The sequence below is a fragment of the Talpa occidentalis genome, unplaced genomic scaffold, assembly GCF_014898055.3.
Source record: "Talpa occidentalis isolate TD23 unplaced genomic scaffold, MPIMG_talOcc4v2.1 talOcc4.8, whole genome shotgun sequence".
Lineage (NCBI taxonomy): Eukaryota > Metazoa > Chordata > Mammalia > Eulipotyphla > Talpidae > Talpa > Talpa occidentalis.
The window spans coordinates 51,784,067-51,810,946 of NW_023605194.1; the positions used below are offsets into that span (position 1 = coordinate 51,784,067).

Below are 26,880 nucleotides of genomic sequence, written 5' to 3' on the forward strand. Positions count from 1 at the left end.
CCCCACCTCCCTTTTGGTGGAAGGGCCTGGTCCTTGGTGGTTCCCATGGTTACTGATGCTCTTCCTGCTAGGAAGCCCTAACTCATGCAATGCCATCTGTCAAATTTACTCTTGTGATGGGCCACACAGATGTCCCTCACAGTGTGGCTTCTCCACGACAACAAGCTCAGCTCACATGCTGCTGCTTTTGAGGCCATTTATTGATAATAACCAGATAGTAGAGTTCAAGCTCTCTGCCAGCCCAAGGGGAGGTTTCTAAGCAAGGTGAAGTAACTTTACTTTCATTATTAGCTGAACAAATACTTATTAAAAGCCAATATGGCCAAGCCACTGTGAAAAGATCTGAGGACTGAAAGATGAGTAATAGTCTCTGTATCGAAATTTTAATCTTGATGGGATGGAAGCAAAATATACATAAACATAATTGTCAATATTATAGAGGGGCGGAGCAACATGGCGGGCGAGGAGACGCTGCGAGTAAGATCTCCCATTAAAAAAAATGAATAGGAGGAAAAGCGGCAGGTCCCAGTGAGAAACTGGGACACGGAAGATAAACGGTGGACGCCAGCGAACTGCCCGAAGAAGAAAGTGGCCATAAAAGAGGACCAGAAGGGAGGGAAGCGCAGAACCCTGCCCCTCCCCCGCCCACAGAGGCGGCACTCTCCGACCAGCAGAGAGGAGGAAACAACAAACCAAAACGACCACAAGAACAAACGACGCAGCAAGTGGGACCGTGAGTGGAAAGGAACTATTGCAGCCACCACACCCCGTGAACGGGAGCTGAGGCGAACCCTGCAGGATCCGCCGCGGCGGTGAGCGAACGGCTCCGGGCGCCATTAGAGAAGAACAAAGACCCCGGGAAGACGCGCACACAGCCCGGGCTGCCGGTAAGCTTGCGCGGAAACGCGGCGCGCTCAGGGAGCTTGAAAAGCAAGTGCAGACCTGGATCGCGGCTGCCCAGGTCCCCCGCGCCTGCGACCTAGGCTTGCGGGGAGACGCGCGGAGGTCCTCACTGAGGTGAAGGTCCTCCCTGAGTGAGCAGGAACCAGGCGCCCAGGCACGGGAGCTGTGCAAAAGGCGCATTCCCGTGCCACTGAACTGGGCTACAGCCCGCATCCTGAACTGAGGGCTTTGAACTGAGACCCCGGGGCACGAAAATTCGGGGCGTGGTTTCTCCACGACGGTGGGGCACAAGGCAGACACAAGCACCCCAAAGCTGTTGAGGTGTACCCTACCATTCCCGCTCTGTTCTCTGTCCCACGGGGTGGGGGGAAGGCGAAAAACAGCCCCCAAGGACAATAGGAGAGATCTCTGGCGCCACCTAGTGACCAGGAAAAAAAAAGTCACTAACACCCTATAAAACAGGACATTTCTTAAGACTGCTTGAAAGGGCAGAAGGTTTCTGGAGGACCCAGTGGCCAGCCGGGAAGTTTATTCCACGCCAGGCCCCTTCCGACCAGCAGTCTGAGCCCACAGAGGGAGCAGGCACCCACGTCCGGCAGACCGGTGCGCAGAAGAGTGTGCCTGAAACCGGAGGCGCAGGACTGCCATCCCGCTTCGCCATTTGAGAACAGGGACATTTCTTCAGTAAAACTGCCTAAAACCAGCAGAAAAGCTCCCCAGAAGACAGAGATGGCTCCTGGAAGAGCCAGAGGGGAGCGGAGAAGTTCACCCAAGATGTCAGTCAGTCCGAGCAACACAGTGTCCCAACGCATACGACAAATTAGAAAACAGACAGTAGGGAGTAGAAGAACCACACGCAACCTAAAAACTCCTCAGGAAAGAAGCACACCACAAAAAGAAAACCACTCCCCAGATTGCAACGACAGCAACTTGGAGAACTTCTGAGCCTTCCAGAAAGAGAATTTAAAATTGCCATGATTAAAAAAGTGATAGATCAGAAAAAGGAAATTGAGTCCCTAAAGAGGGAAGTAAGAGAAATGCAGGAGATCAAAGAATTAATGGAGGAACTAAAGAACTCTGGGAAAAGCAATGAAAGCAGAATAGATGAAATGAAGAACGAATAAGTAATCTTGGACATAGAAATAAAAAGAACCAAAACAGAAAAGGAAAGAGAAGTACGAAGGAAAAAGAATGAAGAAAGACTTCGGGAACTATCTGACTCCATGAGGAAAGGAAATATAAGAGTTATAGGAATCCAGAAGGAGAGGAGAGAGATGTAGGAACAGAGAAAATATTCATGGATTAAATTGAAGAGAACTTCCCAAATGAGAAGAAGGAGCTGAAAATTGATATACAAGAAGCAAGAAGAACACCAAACTTCCACGACGAAAGGAAAAACACAGCAAACACATAATAGTAAAGCTCCCAAAATCCAGGACAAGGAAAAAATAATGAAGCTGACAAGAGGGAAGAAACAGATAACATTCAAAGGAAACCAATCAGGCTGACATCAGACTTCTCTGAAGAAACACTACGGCAAGGAGAGAGTGGAGGGACATAGTCAACAGACTCCAAGAAAACAGATGCCAACCAAGAATACTCTATCCCGCAAAGCTCTCTTTCCTCCATGAAGAAAAGAATATGGACCTTCCCAGACAAAGAGAAACTCCGGAATTCATTGCAACTAAACCCCCACTCCAAAAAATACTACAAGGAATCCTAAAGCCAGAACCTCAGAGGACGAATAACAACGAAAGAAGACCAAAAAAAAAAAAAAAGTTATTAAAGAATAAATAAATAAAATCAAAGAAGACAAACATAATGGCAAATACAGATGCTAACATATCAATATTAACTCTAAATGTAAAGGACTAAACTCTTCAATAAAAAGACACAGAGTTGCAGCCTGGATTAAGAAACAAAACCCAACCTTTTGCTGTCTCCAGGAAACACATTTAGCTACAAAAGATAAAAATAGGCTCAAGTCAAAGGATGGAAAACAATCCTACAAGCAAATGGGCCAAAAAAGAAAGCAGGAACAGCTATACTTATATCAGATAAAACAGACTTCAAACTCAAAAAAAATAAAGAGACCCCAATGGTCACTACATTATGATTAAGGGGACAATACTTCAAGAAGAAATAACACTCATTAACATATACTCACCAAACGAAAGAGCACCAAAATATATCAGACAACTGTTGTCCTCTCTGAAAACAGACATCAGAGAAAACACATATTAGTGGGAGACTTCAACACACCACTATCAACAATGGATAGATCAACAAGACAAAATAAGTAAAGAAACTAAAGCTCTAAATAAGGACCTAGAGCATTTGGGCTTAACAGACATCTATAGAACACTAAACCCAAAAAAACGGAGTACACATTTTCTCAAGCGCACACGGATCATTTCTCCAGGATCGATCACATACTGGGGCACAAGACAAACATCAACAGATACACCAAGATTGAAATCATACCAACCATCTTTTCTGACCACGAAGGCATCAAACTAGAAATAAATCATAAAAAGAAGACAAGGAACTATCCTACCTCATGGAGATAAAAGCCACATTACTGGAAGACCACTGGACTAACGAGGAGATCAAAGAAGAAATTAAAAAATTCATTGAATTGAAATGACAAGGAGGACACCAATATCCTAATGTATGGGATGCAGCAAAAGCAGTAATAAGAGGAAAATATATAGCAATAGAAGCTCACATCAAAAAACAAGAAAGAACTCAAAGAAACAACCTAATCTCGAAGCTCAAAGATCTAGAAAAAGAACAACAAAAAAACCCCAGAACCAGTAGAAGAAAAGAAATAATAAAAACCAAAGCAGAAATAAATGAAATTGAAACTAAAAAAACAATCCAAAAGATAAAAAAAAACAAGTGCGGGTTCTTGAAAAAAATAAATAAAATAGACAAACCCCTAGCCAGCTCACAAAGGAAAAAAGGGAGAAAGCACAAATACACAGAATCATAAATGAAAGAGGAGAAATCACAACGGACACAGCAGAAATAAAAAGAATAATCAGCAACTACTATGAACAGTTATATGGAAACAAGTTCAACAATCTAGAGGAGATGGACAAATTCCTACAACTCTACAATCACCCAAAGCTAGATAAAGAAGAAATAGAACACCTAAACAGACCAATTACAAGCAGCGAAATTGAAATGGTAATTAAAAACCTCCCCAAAAACAAAAGCCCAGGACCTGATGGATTTACAAATGAATTCTACCAAACATTCAGAGACGAATTAGTGCCTATCCTTCACAAACTCTTCCAAAAAATTGAGAAGGAAGGGACAATACCAAACACGTTCTATGAAGCCAATATTACACTAATACCAAAACCGAATAAGGACAACACAAAAAAGGAAAACTATAGGCCAATCTCCCTAATGAACACTGATGCAAAAATCCTCAATAAAATTTTAGCTATCAGAATCCAACAATGTATCCATAAGATAATTCACCACGACCAAGTTGGATTCATTCCAGGGGCACAAGGATGGTTTAACATCCGAAAATCAATCAACGTTATCCAACACATCAACAAAAAGAAATATAAAAACCATATGATAATATCAATAGATGCTGAGAAAGCTTTCGACAAAGTGCAACACCCATTCATGATAAAAGCCCTTGAAATTCTTGGGATACAAGGAACATACCTCAACATCATAAAGGCCATCTATGACAAGCCAACAGCCAGTATCATTCTCAATGGTGAAAAGCTGAAAGCAATTCCATTAAGATCTGGAACAAGACAAGATGTCCACTCTCACCACTGCTTTTCAATATAATACTGGAAGTCCTAGCCAGAGCAATAAGACAAGAGAAAGACATCCAAGGAATCCAAATAGGAAAAGAAGAAGTCAAACTATCACTATTTGCAGATGATATGATAATATACATAGAGAACCCCAAAATCTCCACAGAAAAACTAATTCAACTCATCAATCAATTCAGTAAAGTGGCAGGATACAAAATCAACACGCAAAAGTCAGTAGCCTTCCTATACACAAACAATAAATCTGAAGAAGAAGAAATAAAAAAAACCACCCCTTTTATTATCGAAACAAAAAAAATCAAATATTTGGGAATAAATCTAACAAAAGAGGTAAAGGACCTATACAAAGAAAACTATAAAACACTGTTAAAAGAAATAGAAGAAGACACAAAGAAATGGAAAGACATCCCCTGCTCATGGATTGGAAGAATAAACATTATTAAAATGGCCATCCTACCAAAAGCAATATACAGATTCAATGCTATTCCAATCAAAATCTCAATGGCATTCTTCAAAGAAATAGAACAATTATTGATGAAATTCGTATGGAATCACCAAAAACCCCGAATAGCCAAAGCTCTACTGAAAAAAAAAGAAGGAAATGGAGGCATCACACTCCCAGACTTCAAACTATACTACAAAGCCATAATCATCAAAACTGCATGGTATTGGAACAAGAACAGACATACAGACCAATGGAATCGAATAGAAAATCCAGAAATAAACCCACAGATTTATGGTCAACTAATCTTTGACAAAGGAGCAAAGACTATGCATTGGAGCAAAGAAAGTTTGTTCAATAAATGGTGCTGGAAAACTGGGTCGCTACATGCAAAAGAATGAAGCTTGACCACTACCTCACACCATACACAAAAATCAACTCAAATGGATTAAAGAACTAGACATAAGACCTGAAACCATAAAATACATAGAAGGAAATATAGGCGAAACACTACGGGATTTGCACATCAAAGACATCTTTACAGACACATCACCCAAAGCAGTGATAGTGAAGACAAAGATAAACAGCTGGACTACATCAAATTAAAGAGCTTCTGCACAGCAAAAGAGACAATAACAAAAACAAAGAGAAACCCCACCAACTGGGAGAACATTTTTGCACCCAACACTAATGATAAAGGACTGATCACAAAAATCTGCAAAGAGCTGATGAGACTCAGCAACAACAAAGAAAATAATCCAGTCAAAAAATGGGCAGAAGAGCTAAAAAGAAACTTCTCTGAAGAGGAAATGCAAATGGCCAACAGACATATGAAAAAATGTTCAACATCACTCGTAATCAGGAAATGCAAATCAAAACTACCATGAGATACCATCTCACACCAGTGAGAATGGCACATATTAAAAAACTAGCAACAACAAATGTTGGCGAGGATGTGGAGAAAAAGGAACTCTCCTGCACTGTTGGTGGGAGTGCAAACTGGTCCAACCACTATGGAGAGCTGTGTGGAGATTTCTGGACCTACTAAACATAGAGCTTCCATATGATCCAGCAATTCCACTCTAGGTATTTACCCAAAGGACACAGAAACATCAATTCCAAAGAGCACCTGCACTCCTATGTTTATAGCAGCACTGTTTACAATAGCTAAGCTTTGGAAACAGCCCAAATGCCCAAAAATAGATGACTGGATCAAGAAGATGTGGTACATATATACCATGGAATATTACTCAGCATTCAAAAAAGATAAACACATGCAATTTGCAGCAACATGGATGGCACTGGAAGGGATCATGCTCAGCGAAATAAGCCAAAAAGAAAAAGAAAAATACCGGATGGTCTCACTCATAGCAGGAATCTAGAAACTTAAATAAGGGACCAGGAAAATGAATATAAGAAAGTGAAAATCAAAATCAACAAAAAACTATGAACCAGAGACACTTTTTGGGGGGTGGGGGGCGGGAGGGGAAGGATTGGGGTCAGAATGGGGCGTTTGCAATTGTATGGGGGAACATAAAAAATAAAATTTAATATTTAAAAAAAAAAAAAAAAAAAAAAAAAAAAAAAAAAATAATTGTCAATATTATAAACCAGCCTCTGATAAATGCCCTAGGAGATGGTAAAAAGGAAGAATGTTTTGAGTACATCTTCTTCCAAAATGTAACTTGTATCTGTTGATTTCACACCACTCCAACCCACTGTCCTTTGCTCCCTGGGAGCATTTTGGAGCTTCCTAACTGGTCCTTCTGCCACTGCTCAGATCCCCTGTGCTGTGTTCGCCACACAGCAATCTCAGTGATAACAGTGATTCTTTTACAAAACAAATCAGATCCTGCTGCTTCTCTGTAAAACTCTTCAGTGGCTTCTCGCTAAATTCAGAATATAAACTGACAGTGGCCTAAAAGGCCAAGCCGACCTGGCTCGGGCTGCCTCTCTAACCTCCCCTCTCCCTGGGCCCCTTCACTCTAACTTTTCCGACCTGCTTCCTTTTCCATCTTGGGACTGAGTCCTTCCTTTTCCTTCAGATAGCAGGGAAATGGGACATCCTCGCAGAGGCCTCCTTCATTTTTCCTGCAGGTCTCCTGCCCATTATTTTCTCTCAAAACACACTTTTATTTTTCCTCAAGGAACTTATCACATTTATGATTATATTTAGTTCTCTTTCCCACCTGATTCTGAGGTTCATGAGGGTAAGAAACATACATGACTTGTTTACTACTGTATACCTTTAGACTTTGCACTCACTTAGTGCTCGGACTACATTCCTTTAACCAAATGAGACTGCTTGAGTCCTGACAGTGGAGAACCCATTGAGGGGGTGGACTAGGAGCATGAGAAAGGCTTTGAGCAGAAGTAGTAATGCAAACAGAATTGTCAAAGGAGAGGCTACATGACATATTTGTAGACTAAAGTAGGCCAGTAATGTTTCTAGAATGTGGTTTCGAAATCTACCCTGGAATTTGTATGCAACTTTCAAGTCATTTTTTGATCTGCCTTTTTTTTTTTTTTTTTTTTTGATGGGGGGAGGGAAGCATTTATAAGGGTGGTAGAAAGAGAGAAGAGGAAGTTTATCTCTAATCATAGTTCATCTCCCCCACCCCGACACCGAGTTTTAAAAAAAAATAGCATGATCTTGTGTAGTTGATCTCCATTATCAAAGGGTTCTGGTGAAGATGTGAGCGGATGTTTTCAAAAAGCACCTCCTATTATGTGTATTCCTGGACTTCTTTGCAGTGCCATTCCTGTTACTTAATCTCTTCTCTCTCCTTTTTTTTTTTTTAAATCAAAACTTTCTGTTACAAAGATGTTGTTGATTTAATTGCTGAAAGGCAATTTTATCCTGGAGATGTATTTATATGAAGTTTTGATTTCGGGAAGCCCAGCCCTGCCCAGCCCTTACCGTCTCTCCCAGCTCTGGACCCGTTCTGCATTCCAGCTGAGATGTCTATATTATGCAGGAAGCAGCTCCTGCCTGCCTTGGACTGGTGATTAAGAGCTCAGGATAATGAAATCTGCACAGTTGCAATTTGGCTGTTGGCTATAGTTATTATGCAACTCTTAACACTTCCCTTTTGTTTTTGTAAATAACATAAAATTCTGGTTTTCTTTTGGAGCTAACTCTTCAAATACTCTAAAATGTGTTCCACTCATATGTTTTTAATGAACAAATTAAATTATTTCTTAAAGTGAAGATATATGCTTTCCTAAGGGACAAGAAAATATAAACTCTGCAATAGTATTGTTCAAACTGTTTATGCACAGCTAAAGGAAGCTAAAATTACAAAGGCCTCTATGGGCCTTAGATTTTGCCTTTAAGCAGACTGCTCAACATGCCTTGATTGAAATAGCAAATGTAACAAGAGTCATAGCAAAAAGGATGATAAGAGGCAGCACATTCTGATGGTAGGATGATGTGGAACAATTAAGAGATGTCAAGTGAGGTGTCTGAGATAAATATAAACTTTTCCCTGGCCACTCTCCCTAATTTTTGAATTTCTAATGTGAGAAGAGAACAGTACTCTCACCTGAGTTCAGATAGTGGTGGTAATACTAAAGTGCACCTCTATGGAGCAAGCAGGGGTATCTTCAGTTGAATCAACAACAGTGCCCCTGAATTACTGAATTATGGAAACAAGAATCTGACATGTAGTGTGATTGAGGGAGTAAATGTGCCTGGCACTTCCCAAGAACCTGTTTCATAAGAGAGTGATGGAACACGATGAAGGTTATCATCTCATGGACCGAAGGTGGGGGTGCGGTGTCATCATGGGAAGGGGAATGATTTAAAGAAGAGAACAGGGCAGCTGAGGTCACATTTGGCTCTGTCACTGTTTTGCCATGGTTGAGCGTAAGACAGTCACAGCTAAATTTGGAGACTGTTGGACCTGAGTGAATAGTCAGAGAAAGCTGTAACATAGAGGGGCATTGTGTACTCATATATTTTAAATACTTCAGCACATAGTGATACCCTAGAAACACTTGATGATTCATTAAGTGCATGAGAGGGGTACTTTCAAGGTGTAACCACAGAGAAGAATATTAAAAACTCAACATCACCATTCAATGACTTTCTAATATAGAAAAAAAATGAGTGAGTGTGAGAATGTGTGTCTGTGTTTGTGATTGCTTCTCCCAGAATCATTTATTTGCACAGAGGAGAAAGTTGACTCATCAGTGGAGCATCAAGGAAGTTAGGAAAGCTTTTAGATGAGTTAATATATGAAACAAGGTTTTTAAAAACTAGGAGAAATTGCTAGACAGATAAGGAACAGTAGAGGGTTGCAGAAGGAATGGTATTTGTAAAGATGCCAAGGCAGCAAACAACATTCAGAGTCTACAAAGCTATTTTATGTGGTTAAAGCATGTTGCTTTAGTTTCCTATTGCTGCTGTAAACAAGTTACCAAAAATTTAATGACTTAAACCAGCACATTTGTTATCTTATAGTTGTGAAGGTCAGAAGTCTGAAATGGTTCTCACTGGGCTAAAATCAAGGTGCTGGCAGGAATGTTCCATCAGGAAGCCGTAGGGGAAGATCTATATCCTTACCTTTCCCACGTTCCACAGGTCACCTGCATTCTTTGGCTTTGGGTCCTTTCTTCTATCTTCAAAGCCAGGCAGCATAGCATGTTTATATTTCTCTTTGACTCAGACTCCCTTCTCTCTCCTTATTCCACAATTAAAGGACCCTTGTGATTTCATGCTTCTCTCCAGATAGTTCAGGATAATCTCCTTGTAGTAAAGTCAGCTGATTAGCAACCTTAATTCCATCTGCTGCCCATTTCCCATGGCATATAACAGAACATATTTACAGATCCCAGAGATTGGAATGTGAACCTCTGTGATAGACCATTATTCTACCTACCAAACATGTTGTACAAAAGTTGAGAGTGATAATGAGGGGAAAATTTGGCATGATCCATCAATTCTGGGTGGAAAAGCTCATCTACAGAAACAGGGCAAATAATTTGATTTTATTTAAATGGAGGCATCAAGATTCTTGTGATTTTCCTAAGATATTATGTTTGCCAGCTATTACAACATAACAAACCACTCCAAAACTTGGTGGCTTAAAACAATGATTTGTTATTTTTCATGTTTCTATAGGTTGGTTAGGTGATTCCTTCACTGGGCTCACTCGTATAGGTACATTCAGTTAGAAACTTGGCTGGACTAGAAGATCCAAGATGGGCTCACATTATGTGGCAACGGTGATGGCCACTGGCAGTGCCACCTTGGTTGTACTCACTGTAAATTCACATATTTTGCTAGGCCAAGCCAACTCCCTTAGATGACAGCCTAGGACTACATTCCAAGCATGAAGGTAGAAACATAGGCCCTCTGGTAGCTTTGACTCCAGAACTCATACAGCATCACCTCCACCACGATCTTTTGAATTGGGTCAAGCAGTCACAAGCCTAGCTCAAAATAAGGAGGAAGGGAATAGATTTCATCCCCTGCTGGGAGCTGCTGAAGCAGCCAAATTTCATCTAGCACAGGCTATGAGGACAGGAGTTTTTGTTCTGAGAGTAAGTTTTTGAAATTCTGATGTTTCATGGCTAAAATGTTTCTGAGTACCAAATATCCACCACCTGATCAAGAAGTAGGAATAATTTGAGTATGACAAAGACCACTGGTATTGAAGAGGTAAAGAAACTATGAGGCTAGGGTGTGAGATGATTCATCATGTGGACACTACAAGAAGGCTGACTTGGTGGTGAATGTGGAGGAGTGACCTCTAACCCAGTCGGTGACAGTAATAAATGCAGAGGCAGATATGGAGGTAACCAAGCCAGATGGGCTAATTTGGTAGCCAGGAGATCATCACCATGAATTAGCCTTTTAGCTCGTAGACATTGGCACTCAGGACTCCTCACCAAGTCCTTTAATTCCCAACCTCCATATTATTTTGCTCACTTGTCAGTTTCAATGACCACTTCTGACTTCCAGAGTACGTAGAGAGATTCTTCAGTATTTTAAACCGTCAGACTCAGTAACTTGAGGATTCAGTGAAAGTATGAAATGAAGTTCATCTTCAGATATGTATCTAAAGGCAAATGGATTTTCCCATAGATCAGCAGGATTTATGATGGTAAAATTTGAACAGTGTTAAATGAGTAATATCCATTACTCTCATTCTAGGTAAATAAAAATCAAAAAGCATAGAGTCATTATCCAGATGGTCCTAAGAGCTCATTCACCCAGAAGAGTACAAAATATGGATAAATTAAGGCTCATAACAAGAAGGATTAAATTGCATATTTTATAATTACTACTATAATTTAATGTTTATTTGTTTATATGTAACAGAAGAAAAATTGGTTTACAATACAAATGTAACATGTATTTCCATCGTTGGCTATGACTTCTTATTCTTAAAATGCCTTCTAGATTGCTACAAAATAAATTTCTATCCACTCCCCCGCAAAAAAAGGAAATTCAGCAAACAGCTCCTGAAAATTCCATGTCTAAAATGAGTGACCTGAACTATAAACATCTAATTTTGCCCTGCCTTTTATTTCCTTGCATGTTGTCCTTTTTGCACAAAGCTCAACACTTTTGCAGTCACTTCAGTTTTGAGCAGCTTACTGGAGATAAGAGGACTCATGAATGTAATTCTTACCTTTGACACAGAAATCCTTTCTGGAACTGTGCTTATGCATGAGATATATCTATAAATAAGAAATGATAGCTTTTGTAATCATAGCCTTAATATAAAGCTAGCAGGGCTTCTGCCCCCATCAAAGTAGTCTTCTCTAAAGCTTCTCTAAAGGTATACAACTATACCACCAATACTGCCATGATTCAAATTATTTGGGAGATTCCTCTTTGAGAACTGCTATTAAAGCTAGTTTGCAAGTCAAGAAAACCAACTCTTTGTTTTTCTCTGTCATATCCCAAACATTCCACCAAGTTTTAGGGATTGGCTCCTGTGATTTCTGCCTATCTAAAAAATTTAAATAAAATTTACTCTCAAAATAAGTAAGGTTTTCCACCACGCAGGAAATTCAAAATAATATTCCTCAGGTTCCAGAGTTATGAAACCTGTCTTTTTCACACATTATCCCATGGTAATATCACCGAAAACTTGTCATGGACTGTTAAGAAGTGTTACCATTTTTTTTCTAGAATCTAGAAATGTCCCATAAAAATATTTTTAACCTACCTTTCGAACTCTGTTATCCTTTAGTTAACTATGACATGCTCTCCTCTCCCCTCCCCACCCAGAACCTTTTCTGCCCTCATTGCATAAAGTCAACTGTGGCTCCACCTTGCTTCTTTGTTCCTCAGTTTTCAATGAATCACCTTTATTTCCTCTACTAAATTGTATCTTTCTTACTGGCGCTTGTTATTTTTAAGTTTATGATTTTGCATGTAATTCTGGCCTTCTACCTGCCTCAATTTTGCCATGTAAAGAGATCCATCTTCAGCATCATGATTATAATTTTTGAAGCCATCATTGTGTCAGGTACTGCACATAAAACATCAGTTTCCCTCATCCTCACAACAATATTAGGAGATGGTATTACAATTTCCCCTGGGCAGATGAGGAAACTGAAAGTCATTAAGTGCAAATAACTTGCCCAAAGTTAAATGACAGGAAATTAGGGAATGTTATGTCCATCTAAGGCAGGGCTTCTTGCCTTTGACGCTGTGATGTGGAGAATTCTTTGTTGTGGGGCCTGTTCTGATCTTAGTAATAGGATTAACTGCATTTCTGCCCTCTGCTTATTAGAAGCCAGGAACAAACCCACCCCCCAACCCCGCCACACATACACACCCATTGTGACAACTGAAATGTCTCCACATTTTGCCAAATGTTCTCCAATGGGTATTTGAAAAATCTATGATCTAATACCAAAGTCATGCTTTTGCCACATTATACTATTAAATAAGGCATTAATAAAACCACAGAACTTTCAGGCTAAATTTTGAAGAGGTTAATTTTAGAAGTCACCACACCTGACTGATCAATAGCATTGTAGATTTTACTTATGATTCTCTTTCCCTACCAAGGACCTTCCGGATCAAGCTTTCCAGGTGAGGACAGGTTCTGTCTATTTTAAGCTTCTCCACGGTGTAGGATCACATTCTAACCTCACCACACATCTGTTCCTTGAATCACTTCACTCCACTCCTGCCAAGTAGCCCTCCAGTCTGGGGTTTAACACCTCCTATGAGTGTTATAGGAGACAAATCCTTGTTCAGATGTTTCTAACTAAGAAAAAACATTCTTCTTAATAGTCTTCCTTATCTTTTTGCCTCTATACATACCCTTAACCTCGTTATCCAAATTATCATTTTTCTCAAATCTTTTTTGAGAAAATACTTATTGATTTCCAGGAATATGTTAGCCTTAATCTAAATAGTTTCTATGCCACAGTTGTTAAAACCATTATCAATTATTTAAAATATGACCATCTAACCTGTTTTTTCATCTTCATCAAAGAACAATTACAATACATTAAAATCTGAAAATCTCACTTGGTCGGCCACCCATCGGCTGCTGCTGGAAGCAGACTGAGGAGATTCCTCCCCTGGAGAAGCAGTGCTTTCCCTTTCCCTCACTCAGCCACTCTCATTCAACTTTTTTTTTTTTTTTTTTTATGGTTTCAGGAAAATTCCAGAGTAGCCCTTATCTTAGAAAGAGCATTCTTTACCATATGCTCCAGACTTCTTGATGAAAACACAAAGAGGAAGAGAAAGTTTCAAATCTTGCTTTGTGGTGCCTCACTTGAGAATATTTTTTTAATGAATTTATTTGGTTAATAAAAATAAATGAATGAGTAAATAAGCATACATTCATGTTATCTATGTATCAAAATTCAGAATGCAGTATACTCTTCTTTAACATTGGGAGTACTTTGATTCTCCTCTCAGTCATCGTTATAGTTTAGAACTTATAGAAAACATCTTTTTAACAAAAGATAGTTGGTCACTAGAAGTCTGTGATGATGTGGACACCACTATTGTCAGGGTAGCATATCCCTCAGTATCTGAGTTTAGACCTGTAAGCGATGGGTCCCTTTCGTGGTTCAGCACTAGAAGCTTGTGAGTGATGTGTGTGTCAGCAATCCCCACTCGCCTGATGGCTCTGTAGGCAGGTTGTGTTTAGAGAAAACCAAAGAGAAAATAACATGTTAACCAGAAAGCTGTTTGGGGTCAGAATAACAGTCTGGTGTTTTTATATTTGTGTGAGATATAAAAAGAATGCTTAAGTTTCGGTTAGGCATGGTATGAGCTTTCAAACTTCTTGCTTACGTTTGAGCAACCCCAATGAAGTGCCTAAACCAAAGAGAAGACTGCCCGAACTCCTCATGTCTCTGGTTGCTCTAGAAAGCCTGGGTCCTCATAACATGCTATCCACTCTCTTACTGCAGAGTTTTATAAATGGACACTGACATGGACTACGAAAGACCCAACGTTGAAACCATCAAGTGTGTTGTTGTGGGAGACAACGCTGTGGGGAAGACTCGCCTGATCTGTGCCAGAGCATGTAACACCACGCTGACACAGTATCAGCTGCTGGCCACACACGTACCAACTGTGTGGGCAATTGACCAGTACCGGGTCTGTCAGGAGGTAAGATGTATGATGTTTCTTTAAGATCTTAAAGGCGGGCCTCCCTGGTGGCGCAAGGGTTAAAGACTCAGCTCTATCAAGCTATCACCAGCCACTGCAGTTGGATCCCCAGCCAGGGAGCTAACCTCCCCTGTCTCTCCTGCTGCTCCCCTCAGCATTGTATCTCAGTAGATCACCTTTTCTGCTCCCCACTCTGTCTCTGGTGAATCCTGTCACCACCCCCCACCTCTGGCATACACCCCAGTTCTTGTATACATAAATAAATAAAATAAATCTTTAAAAAAAATCCTAAAGACATATCCTCACTATTGCCACTCTGATTTTAAAAAATGGGGATAGAGGTGGGATGGGGAAGAGTGGGGAGCAGGAATGATTTTTGCATTTAAGACAAAAGCTAACCATTTTAGTGCCATGAGAGAAAACAAAAACAAAATGCACGCTTGGGAGTATGGCTCTGGTATCCTGAATGAGGAAGACACGAGTCATGTGACTCCAGGAAGAGACTTAGAACTTCACTTAAGTCCCATTAGAGGGAATAAGGAGGCAAAGTACAAGAGAATCAAATGGGCCTTGAGGGGTCCAACCCCAATATCCCTCTCTGGGGGAGCCTCTGATTGATACTGAGCATAAATGTGTCTCCTGCAGGTCTTGGAGCGTTCCCGGGATGTTGTTGATGAAGTGAGTGTTTCTCTCAGGCTTTGGGATACTTTTGGTGATCATCACAAAGACAGGCGTTTTGCATATGGCAGGTAAACCCAGATGAGTGTGGTGTGGTTGAACTTGAGTGCAGTTTCCTTTCCAAACCCTGCAGCTGTGTCATAAACCAAAAAAAAAAAAAAAAAAAAAAAAAAAAAAAACCACATCATACGGCCTTGAAAAGTGTTGTGTTCTGCACTGTATCTAAAAAAAGAAAAGAAAAGTAAAAACCATAAAAACAGAACATTGTTTCCTGATGTCAAGAAAAGTTGTCTGCCTCATCACTTGGCTTCTCCCAGGAAGTATTTTATTTAAAACAACCAGTGCTACTTAAACTGTGACATTTTCTGCAGAAGAATTCTGTTGTGCCCTCCACCTTGGGCTGCTTTGATTGCTGTTTTCCTAAGTAATACTTTATTTGACTTCCGTTAGAATATTTTAAGTTGTTTTAGCACTTGGTCACCTCACTTCAGAAGATCTGTTGGTCTTTTCATGACCATATTAGCAGAGTCTGATGTTATTTGCTCTCAGCTTTGTTATCCAAAAAGTCTATTGTTTTCATTTTAAGGTTGCGTTTTAAAAAGAAAGAAAAATATCTCTGAAGTCTTTACAAAGTACAAAGGTACTTTACAAAGTACCTTTCCAAAATGAACTGAAGTGCTAATGTCTATTTTCCATTTAAACCAAAAAGAAAAAAAATCCAGTAAAGAAAAGATTAAAGTTTGAAGGGCATTAATATGAGTAGAACATGCTCAAAGTGCCTTAAAATATTTAACAACTTCTTATCACCATAAATTAAAGTGTCGGTGAATGTGGTATAGCTATCAAAATTCAGATAAAAAGATTTATTTTTTTAACCCCTTAACTGTAAATTAACACATTTCATTTTAAGTTTAGAATTAAGGCCTCATAGATCAGTTGTCCTTTGTACACATCAAACATCATGTTACCTCACAGGATTGGATTAGTTAGATAATCCAAATACATGAGTTACTTCTTGGTAAGTATTTCTAACACTTAGTGAGATAAGTGTTTCTAAAGTACCTCTATTTCTTCAAGCCAGTAGCTCTGTTAAGCCTCTGAACAAACTTACTGGTGTTTATTCAAATGGTCTAAAATACTGAATAAACTGCTGAAAGGTTTTACCCAATCCCTGAGTAGTTTACACACTGAAAGAATCTGTGATTTAGGCCAGTTTGTTGAGAGGATCCCAGAAAGAGAACTTTCCATATGTCCATATTGATTTTAATGTTAAAAGAACTCTTGAACTTAATACCCAGAATCATGGACACTTTTCTTCTGAACTCCCTCTCTAGTTCTATTTTCTCTTACCGTGATGTCCTCGATTCCTATCTTTAGTTGCCATTCTGGTCTTCTCTTTGGTTCAATTATTCCACACACACAAAAATAGTAATAATATGTGAACCTGCCTGTAAGGACTGCGCAGTCATATTTACAATTTCTGTGGTTTAAAGGAAGCTTCATAAAGTGATGATTTAAAGCAAAGTAAGGAGAGGTAGAATACATTTCAAAAGGGCATTTTGCACTCTCACTTCTAAAAACGAGTCCAGAAAAAGATGGGCCAAAAGATAAACTTACTAAGATATTTGGGTTGAGTTTCTAGAGACCACATTTCAGCATCTTAGTGGTCTGTTGCCACTTGAAATTGACCTTTTGAAATAATTTTAACTTGATCCCACAATGTAAAACTTTTATTGTGGTAACACAAGGGCTGCTTCATTATCATGTGAGATTCCTGTATAGGATGGATTTAATGGTGCAGTGACCTTCATAGATCTGATATTGACAGGAATCTACCCTGGGCCTCTTCCAGCAACCTGACAGATCTGGGGTCATTTTGCAACGTGTCATGCCTGTGCTTGTTCACTCCCAACAAAAATAAGCTGATCTTTCATGTGACTCCATCAGTTCAAAGGGCATTGTTCTACTCGCCAGTCTCTAATGTTTGGTTCTATCTACGGCAACCTGTTCCCCCTTTAGATGGAAACAGGACATTCTTTCCAAGCCAAGTCTGAGCAGCACAGAGGGGTTTCAGGAAACACTCCCATGTTTCTGGATGAGTCTCCTAGCCTCACATCATGTGCATGTTTGTGTCTTGTATTTCCTCTGTCTTTTCCGATTCTCCACAGCCTCCAGGCATCCTGCCCGGGCTCCCACCACGAGTAAAGAACAAAAACCAGAGCCGTTCTGTCTTGGACCCCAGCATCTTTCTATAAACACTAAATACAGAATATCGTATTGTGTGTCACACCAAAAAAATATATCTTTGTGGACAAGTTTGATAGTAGCAGGAGTTTCTTTTTGTCATTATAGAACAATTTATTGCTATGTGAGAGCTGTTTAATTTCTTTATGACTTCCATTTTTAGCTTCATGTCATTCGTGAAAAAAAAATCTTAATTACAGTTTCTGAAAATAAGTTATTGGCAAACCTGTTGTTTGACTGATGTTTTTACTATACTTGGCATGAATTACGAGTCAGTGGGATGTGATATATTCCTTATATTTGGAAATATATTTGGAACCTTTTAAAAATAATTCATTTGATTCTTGTGAAAACAGTGAGAGAAACCAGGTTCATAGCAGATGCCTCAGACCTCGCCTTAAGTTTACTCTGCTTCTTAGCACCAGGGTAATTAATAAGTTGCCCCCTCAAACATTCTTTGGTATGAACAAACTCTAGTTTGCAGAGTGGATCCTGTGGACCAAGGTGGTGCCTGTCCACTAACCGGAATTTGCAATTTTCTTAGCTTTGTATAACTCTAACCAGAATATCACTGTGTTCTTTATAATTTAAAAGCAACTATTCAACCCACTTTTTAGCTAATTACAAAATTCCCTCCAATATATCAAAGGCTAGAATATTAGGTGCTTTGACAACATTAGTTTGGTTCAACTATTCAGGAATGCTAGGAAGAAGAGTTTATCTCCATGCTACAGTTGAATAGTATTGAGTTCCTTTACTACCATAGATTGGCCAACAGTGAGTTTCAGAGGCAGACCCAGTTCTGCCTAATGCTGGGACATCACTCTTTCCACTGGAGCAGACTACCTCAACCTCATTTTACATCGATGTAAATGAAAACCACCCCACCTGAATGAGCTGGGTGTGTGTTTTCTCTTTCATTTTTGTGCAAAGTCTTAGAACTAGGAGAGATCTCAAAGGGTCATCTATTTGCCCCTTTTTTTGTTAGATGGAAAATCATACATCCAGGAAAAAGTATTAAAAGGAGTCCTTCTGTTTGATGGAGATGAAAAATAGCAAAGTAGCATTAGCACCATAACACTTAACACATTTGAAATCTATCAAGCCCTCTCATCTGAAGTGAGTGACTCCAGCTCACTTGTAGCCTTTCTTCTCTCCACCTACCTTCTATCCACTTTTGGATGAACTTTTGAATCTCTTTTCTGGGTCTTTTAAAATGTCAAGAACAAACTGTACATAGTAACCATGACTGTAATCAGCTGCTCTTTTTTGGTGAGGAAGGAACCTCTTTTAAAGAGATACCACTCCAACAAAAAACTATGAACCAGAGACACTTTTTGGGGGGTGGGGGGCGGGAGGGGAGGGATTGGGGTCAGAATGGGGGGGTTGCAATTGTATGGGGAATATAAAAATAAAATTTATTATTAAAAAAAATTTCAAAATAATATAAGTGGTGACAGACTCAGTCAGAAGTTGAAAAAAAAAAAAAATAAAGAGATACCACTCAACTCAAAAGTTTTTCCCTGAAATTATATAAGACTGAAATGATCACATTTAGGTCCCTGGCACTAAAAATAGAGAAGTATGATGGTCTGTACCCTCAACAGGACATCTAGGCCCCAGAGCCCATTTCCTGTAGTCACACTACACATAGATAATTTCAAATGATATTGTTTCCATTCCTTGATATTCCTCATAATTGATCTACCTTAGTCAGATAACCTTCAAACATTTAATAAAGCGTATGGTGTAGGAGGTGGTGGTGACAGAAGCTATGACTTAATTAGGGCTTCTCATGAGCCAGACCTGTGCTGAGTATTTTATGTATCTTGTCCCACTTCATGCTTGTGGTCACCCTGCAGAATAGGCTCATTTCACAATTGAGCAAACGGACACAGAAGCGGCCAAGGTCAGACAACTAAGAATGAGTAAAACTGGACTTTTCCTGTTAATCCTGTTTGACTCCAAAACGTGTATCTTCCCACTCCACCAGTCTATGATGACTGATGATGTTGGATGATAACAAACATACTTTAAATTTATTCCTGGATCGGTCTAATTCTCACACTATTCTATGTGGACATGGAAGACCTGCATTCACTATCATCTACTCAAATAATTCCATTGTTCCTCTTAAGTTCTTTAGTACATAGCAAATAATCTTTTGCATAAATCCATACATAGCTAAACATGAATCCTTTCACTTTCAATCAAAATGCTATCCAAGCAAACTTTTTGTGAGTGAGTGGGAATTTGGGGTATATTATATGGGGTTTATTATACTTTCTCTCCAAATGTAGCTTAAACCTACAGAACCATTGTTAATGTCCTTACATAGTTTCTGGGCATTTTCCTTCCAGGTATAACCCATTTATTACGTAATTACTCTTACACACCGATTTTCCAAAATGTTGCTAACTCTTATGAGAAGTAAGGTACATGTTTGAAATGATAACATTAATTGGAGTCATGATCCTGTCTGGCTAAGATGGGTCTGGTTTCACATTGAAGTAAAATGTAATCAGATACACAATGAATACAGCCCATTTTGAATGCCTGGTTGAGGCCCTTTTAAAAATTCAAGACTGTGAGTGACTGATGTTTATGTCTTTGTCTGGGATTGACTGTACTTGCAGCTTATTGCAAGGGGGAAGGTAAGAAACAACTATTGTATCTAGAATATTTTGAATTATCTCTTCTTGTCCATAGCACATTCTAAATACTGGGCCAGAAGTAGCATTCTAATAATTTCAGGAAGGCAGACAGCTATTGGACCATGATATCTATCACATGGAGGTAGACCATGCCAGGATTAGGGTGGAGCAAGTGAGGCATATACCTTGGTCATAAAATATAAATAATAATATTTAAATGGCAGGGTCACTATCAATGATTTTTTTCTTGCCCTCAGGTTCAGTACAGCACTAACTTTATTTCAAATTTTAATAGTTTGTTGTTCATAGAAATTTTTGCCCCTTAATGTTGATTTTTATTTTTAGTATTATATATCTGGATTACTTCGTTTTGCGGTACATCTTTAAATTTTGCATCTCAGACAAGTGCTTTACTCTCCTCACCCAAGTCCTGGTCCTGATGATGTACTTCATAAATTCATTCATAAATTTATACCAGAGTAGCAAAACAAGGAACGTTAGCTATGCATGCACTTTATGGAAAAGTAATACAATCCACATTTTTAAATGGGTAGTTTAAAGGTATCTAGGACACTTATTGCCCCTTATGTCCTGGCATAAAGGACTAAGAATTTTCCAGGCTATAGAAAGCTGTAGAAAGATATAAGAGCAGGCGAAAGGACAGAAACTGTCATTCCCTAAGAAGTTAAACTAAAACTACTTATTCTCATACTTGGAATATACCTAGGCGTTCTTGTTATTCTGATGTTGAGGTCTGTGGAAAGGTGAATTAGCAATTTTAGCCAATACCTGGGTGATAATAAAGCAGGTAGTCCTCAGACCATTCTTTGATAAACAATGCCAAGGATTGATTACCATACTCTTTACTGAACCTCAGTCAAAAAGGAGGAACTCTGTGGAAAATTAGGGACTTTTGAGTGAAGGTAAGGAAGGGAATGAGGGGGTGGGGACTAGGAAAAGGAGAGAATTAATTCCATTTCTAGAAAAGTCTAGAAAATGCTATGCATTCTATAGTGATGGAAAGATCATGCTTTACCTGGGAAAGGAGATAGAGGAAGGGACAAATTACAAAGAGACACAAGGAAACTTTGGCGGTAATGGAAATGTTTACCATCTTGACTGAGACAATAATATCCAGGGGTGCATACATGTCAAAAATTTAATCAAACTGAACAAAGTTTAGTGTATTTCAATTGTATCTCAGAAAAAATTTTAAGTGAAATCTTTTCATGGACATTCAAAGGAGTTTATTACATGTGAAGACATTTGCATGGTAGATAATATATCTTTTAATTATTTATAGGACTTAAGTTAGATCTCACTGAAAATAAATCATTTGTGTGAACTTAAGGGGACAATGGGACAAGACCTTTAACAGCTGAAAATAGGAAATGAGTTGGTTCTAGAATATCAAAGCTATGATGGGATGCTATCAAATTGTCCCTAAATTATGCTGGTTCCTGTTTTGCAAAGAGAACCCTCCGCTGTATGGATCATAGCCCAAGTGGAGTGGCCAGGGTGTGTGGCTATGGTCACATTTATATCTTTTTCAAAGTAGATACATTTGACCAAGTCCCAATGTGATAGCCAAATAGAGAACACCATGTTCCATGAAAGTTGCCCATTTCATTCTCAAGTAGTAACACTTTTGTCTTTTGCAGTTGGTTCTTTATGGAACTAGAGAGGTAATTTTTATGGAACACAGAGGTGATTTCTGAGAGCACACAAATGATCTCCATTTTGTACTCAGTCACCCTTGCTGGCAGTTGGGTGCAGAATTGAGCAATCAAGTGTGTCCTCTCATGTGGCTGGTAGCTCCATGACAAGTGTGCGCTTCCACTCCTGTTTGTTTCTCTGGATTGAGTCCTAGTCTGCCTTTCCAGTCTCATTTCTTGCTCCACACAATAACCAAATATTTATAGTTACGTGTCCTCTGTAGCCTGTAGGCCCACAATCATGCATTACGTCCAAAAGAAGTTACACCCCTACTCCACCCGTTCCTTACATAAGTATTTAAAGTATTTACGTTCTTGTTTTAAATACTTAGAACAGGCATACATACTCCCAGAAAACCTCACCTTCTTATCCTCTCCATTACCTTTAGAATCCAGGTGAAATGTCTCTCCTTTACATTTTCATAGCACACATCTGCCATGTAGTCATGATCTGTTTGTCTGAAAATTGAGTCCTTAATCTTCTCCCATTCTCCTATTCCTCTTATCCTATCATTTCTAGTATCTTTCAAACAAAGATATTTCTTTCTGTTCTATGCCTCCTATGCCTGCGCCCGATACAGGGTAGGAGCTTATTAAATGTTAGTTGAATAAGTGCATGAATCTAATGATAGATCTCATACATGCCAGGGTCATCTAACACATTTGCTAGGAAATCATTATAAACATCCTAAATCTTTGTAACAAACTCCGGGTTATATTAGGCTGAATTTTATATTTTTACTTTTATAGTAAGAATAATAAGTCATAGTGATAAAGATGGAAAACACTGTGCTTATATTCTCCATAGTGAATTAGCAAGTGAAAAGATGAGTTGGGAAACCAGGAGAAAGGGGAGGGAGGTACAATCAGCCACACCTCAAAAGCTTCCTTTCGTTTTCTCCCCACAGTTTGAGATTTGTAAATTTTGTTTGGAATGCTGTGTGTGAATGAGTATCCTTAAGCAGAATTGCTTGTACATTTCCAGCTATGCATTATTTCTCCCCTGGGTATCATTTCCAAGATCTTTATAATAATCATTTAAAAAATAACTATACAATCTATTTGCCCAAAGGTGAGGGCAATTAAGTAGGCAGTTGCAGGTGCATTATTACTGTTTTGTGCTCATCCAAACCAAACCAGCAAAAATACATTCAGCTAAGGCATGCAAATAATTAAAAAAAATGTGGTAGAAATTTCTGGATTCAAAAGCATGCTTCAAGCCTAGGACTGCAGTGATGTTAAATCACCTGACACACTGAAAATATTTCTGTACCATCCTTTGGCCTGCTGTCCCACACAGTCCCTCCTTCTCTGAACTGGTACATCTTGTACTGTAACCGAAAGACAAACATCAGAAGAACTGGGATTCCTCTGCCCAGTGCAGTCCTGTCCCCAGGATGAAATTGTCCTTGTGAAGTCACAGTGCCAAATGAGATAGGAACAGGGCTTGATTGATGACTGGGGTCACTTATGTTCCAGGACCAGGAAGGATGCTGGCTGCTGCCCAAGCACTGGTCATGTGGCTGGGAAAGGCAGTCCTTTGTGGTTCAGTCCAGAAAAGCATTGATAGACCCATAAGATGCCACAGAGATATGAATAACAAGAGCACAGAGATGGGTAAAGAGAAAAAGGAACATGTGCATTGTCTAATATATTAATTGATATAGTGTTATCTGTCTTCTCTTTACCTTTTTCCTTTTTGTATTTATAGCTTGAATAATTGGGTCAAATATAGCTAAATGTGTTGGTTTTTCATCATGGAAGAAAACACATCAGTTTGTGATGTTTCTATATTAGAATCTCCTGATGAACATATGTATTTCAGGTCATACATTCTTTCTTTCTAAATTAGGTGGTATAAGAAGAAAGAGACTGTTGAGTAATCCTGCAGTGTCTTCTGAGGATAATTCTATTACCATCTTTGAGCATTTGCCTGTCAATAAAGGACACAAGCTGGCAAGTCAAAAGGAAAAGATGTCTTGAGAATGTTCTGCCATTTTTATTAGCTGCTGTGTGCAAGATACATCCCTGGTGACTTTTGACAATAATTGGTACTTTATACTGTTTACAGAACACAATCAAAGATATTTTTCTTAGTGAATCTTAATAATCCTATCAGTAATTTTTAAGATTGGCCATTCATTAGATTGCCACAATTATTATACCACTTTATTTTCTCCCCTGAACGCCTGTGCCCCAACCTCAAAAGTATAATCAGAAAGACATAGTAAATCACAGAAAGATAAAGAAAATTACCAATCCCTTTTAAATTTAGCATCTTGACTATCTCTTTATTTTAGTGATTTTTTTTGGTTTGTTTTTGCTGTCTTTTATAAAAAAGATTGGTCTGTAAAATAGAGGGTGCTTCCCTCAGCTTTAATTCTGTGTAACTAATCCAGAAATAATCCCAAAAGTAACCTGCTCATTTCTTTACCATTTCCTTTGCTTCTGGAGATAATCTAATTCCTGGAAGAGATCATTAATCCACTGTTATTATGGTGCTTTGAAAATATCCAATTATATGGGGTAAATGGATTTTTGAGATAAATTCAGATAATTAAAAAATATATTAACCGGTTCATCTCAGAGAGATTATATGGCTGTCTTTCTGCAATAATTGTCTAAAGAAATATAATAACTCACATTCTATTGGGTTGTTGGAAAAGTCATGATGTATTTTTTTTTTTTCTAGTAAAAATGCATCGTGACTTTTCTGACAACCCAGTATTTCATTTTTTTATTAAAACTTAAATGTATCCCTTTACTTATTTGGGGCCTCAATTCATTTCTTTCAGACTTTGAGTCTGCAGACACATTTGCATTGGTATCTTTTAACTTCCAGTATTTATAAGGCCTTTTAATTTGTTAAGCAATCAAGGACCTCTTTTGAGAAAAACAAGTAATAGAAACGAGTAAGGAGAAATACGAGTAGGAATGAAAAATAACACTCATAGTCTAGTGGAAAGACAGCAACATAAATAATTATAACTCAGAGTTTAGAAAGGCTGAACTAAGATGTCAGTACCAGTAACAGAGAAGGAATTGCTCCAGGCAAAAGCTCTGGTGCCCTTGCTGACTGACTCCTCTTGCCAGTATCCCACATCCGGTAGGTCCATTAGCAAATCCTATTGGCTCTGCTTCCACCTATGTGAAGAGCTCAGCCACTTGTCACCACCTGTATTGCTCTAAGGCCAAAGTCACCATCATATCTCTCAGTATTACCATCTTTACTGGTTCCTTCTGTTTGCTGCCCCGCCCCCTGCCATGTTATTTACTATTTTGCCAGTTTTCATTGTAACACTGGGATATTCCTGTTTGAACCTATATCGTGTCATTTTGCTTAAAAGTTCCTAGTGGTTTACCAGTTCAGACAAAGTAAGAGCCAGAGAGAGCCAGGAGAGACTTCCTACCTCAGCCCCTTTGTTGCCTGTCTGAGCTCAGCTCAGCCTGGCTTGCTCTTCCCCCTCAGAGCAATATCCCAGGCATGCTCCTGCCTCAGGCCTCTGTAATAGTCACTTCTTCCATAATGTTCTCTCTCTAGGTACCATCTTGTTACCTCCCTCATTTCCTTCAGGTGTTTTCAGAAATGTCACCTCATTGAGACCCTCATTGACAACTCATTTCATAGCTATTTTCTGTCTCTCTTTCCTGCTTCATTTCCTATTTGGTACTTATTACTACCTAGCATACTGCATATTTTATGTATTTTTCTTGCTTATTGTCTCTGTTCTCCACTAGAATGAAGCATGACGAGGATAAGCACAAGATCAGAAATTTGTGTCTGTAACTAGCTGTTGTATCCCCAATGTCTAGAAGAGTTCCTGGTACACAGTAGGTTATCAGTTAATTTTTCTGGAAGAAATGAATGAGTGATTATTTATTGATTTGAATAACTTAACAAGTCTTTGCACCTTTACCCATCAAAGAAGATTGCTGAGTGGCCTGGATAAAAATCTTTTCTTATTGTGGTAGAATGAGCTTGCTTTTTTACACAGTTTTGTTTCAGAAGAACTAGGGAAGTTAATCCCAGAGACCTCCCATCTGGCATTATAGAAGAGGGGTTTTCTTACGTCTACAGCTAGTCTTGCTCTTAAGAGAAAGCATTTACAGTGTAGGAAGAAAGATCCTCAATCATTGAGATTCAGGGAAAGTCAGAGAAATGAGAATGAGAGATAGAGTAAGGAGGCAATTTGTTAGCACGATTTCACCTTCTGCTATTAAGCAAGCCTTTATGTCAGTGCTTCCTGCTTTCATTGACTAAGATTTAAATGATTTCGAATAAGATGGCTTAACTTATTTATTTTAATAAATTACTTGTGCTTCACCCAATTTCACACATATTCAACTTTTACTGATAATTTCACAAAGGTGTGAGGCTATACTAAAGGAAGCATAGATTGCTGAGTAAAAAAAGGGATATCAAGTGAATAATAGCCAGTGTCCATTGGAGATAACATACAACCTTCCCTCCCCTGGGGCCATTGTTCCCTGTGATATTTGCCCTATGATGGTAGAACCAACCAGTTTTAAGACTTGAGTATTATCTATCTTAGTGTTTGGTGGCACTGGTGGGATGTTGATACTACATTCCAGAACTTAAGAGTGTGCATTGCCTTTCTCCCGTTTTTGGAGGGTGGGGGATGAATGATTTAAAATGTTGCTTCCTACTAAAAACATGCAGTTATGGGCTTGAAACAAATAGTTGCGCATGCTAATCACTCCCAAATCTGGATATATTTCAGGGTGTTTTCACAGTTTTCCCCACATAACATCTGTACTTAAGAAGCCTCACTGCTATTGGTAAAGTATTGACTTGATTTCTCTACTCACATCC

General features: G+C 38.9%; 1 protein-coding gene across 11 annotated transcripts in view; it reads left to right on the forward strand.

Annotated features, from left to right (window-relative positions):
- Positions 1 to 26,880, forward strand: part of RHOBTB1 (Rho related BTB domain containing 1) — a 120,938-nt gene that overhangs the window by 66,098 nt on the left and 27,960 nt on the right. For 8 of the 11 annotated variants that reach the window (XM_037497213.2, XM_037497216.2, XM_054690611.1 and 5 more), the window contains 2 exons: positions 14,554 to 14,755; positions 15,401 to 15,504. In XM_037497213.2, coding sequence (XP_037353110.1) covers positions 14,564 to 14,755; positions 15,401 to 15,504 — 296 coding nt within the window. In that variant the 5' untranslated portion in view covers positions 14,554 to 14,563. Of the gene's footprint in view, positions 1 to 14,553; positions 14,756 to 15,400; positions 15,505 to 25,784; positions 25,878 to 25,906; positions 26,847 to 26,880 lie in introns of those variants that run through there. The other 3 variants (XM_037497218.2, XM_037497219.2, XM_037497217.2) reach the window with 3 other exon arrangements.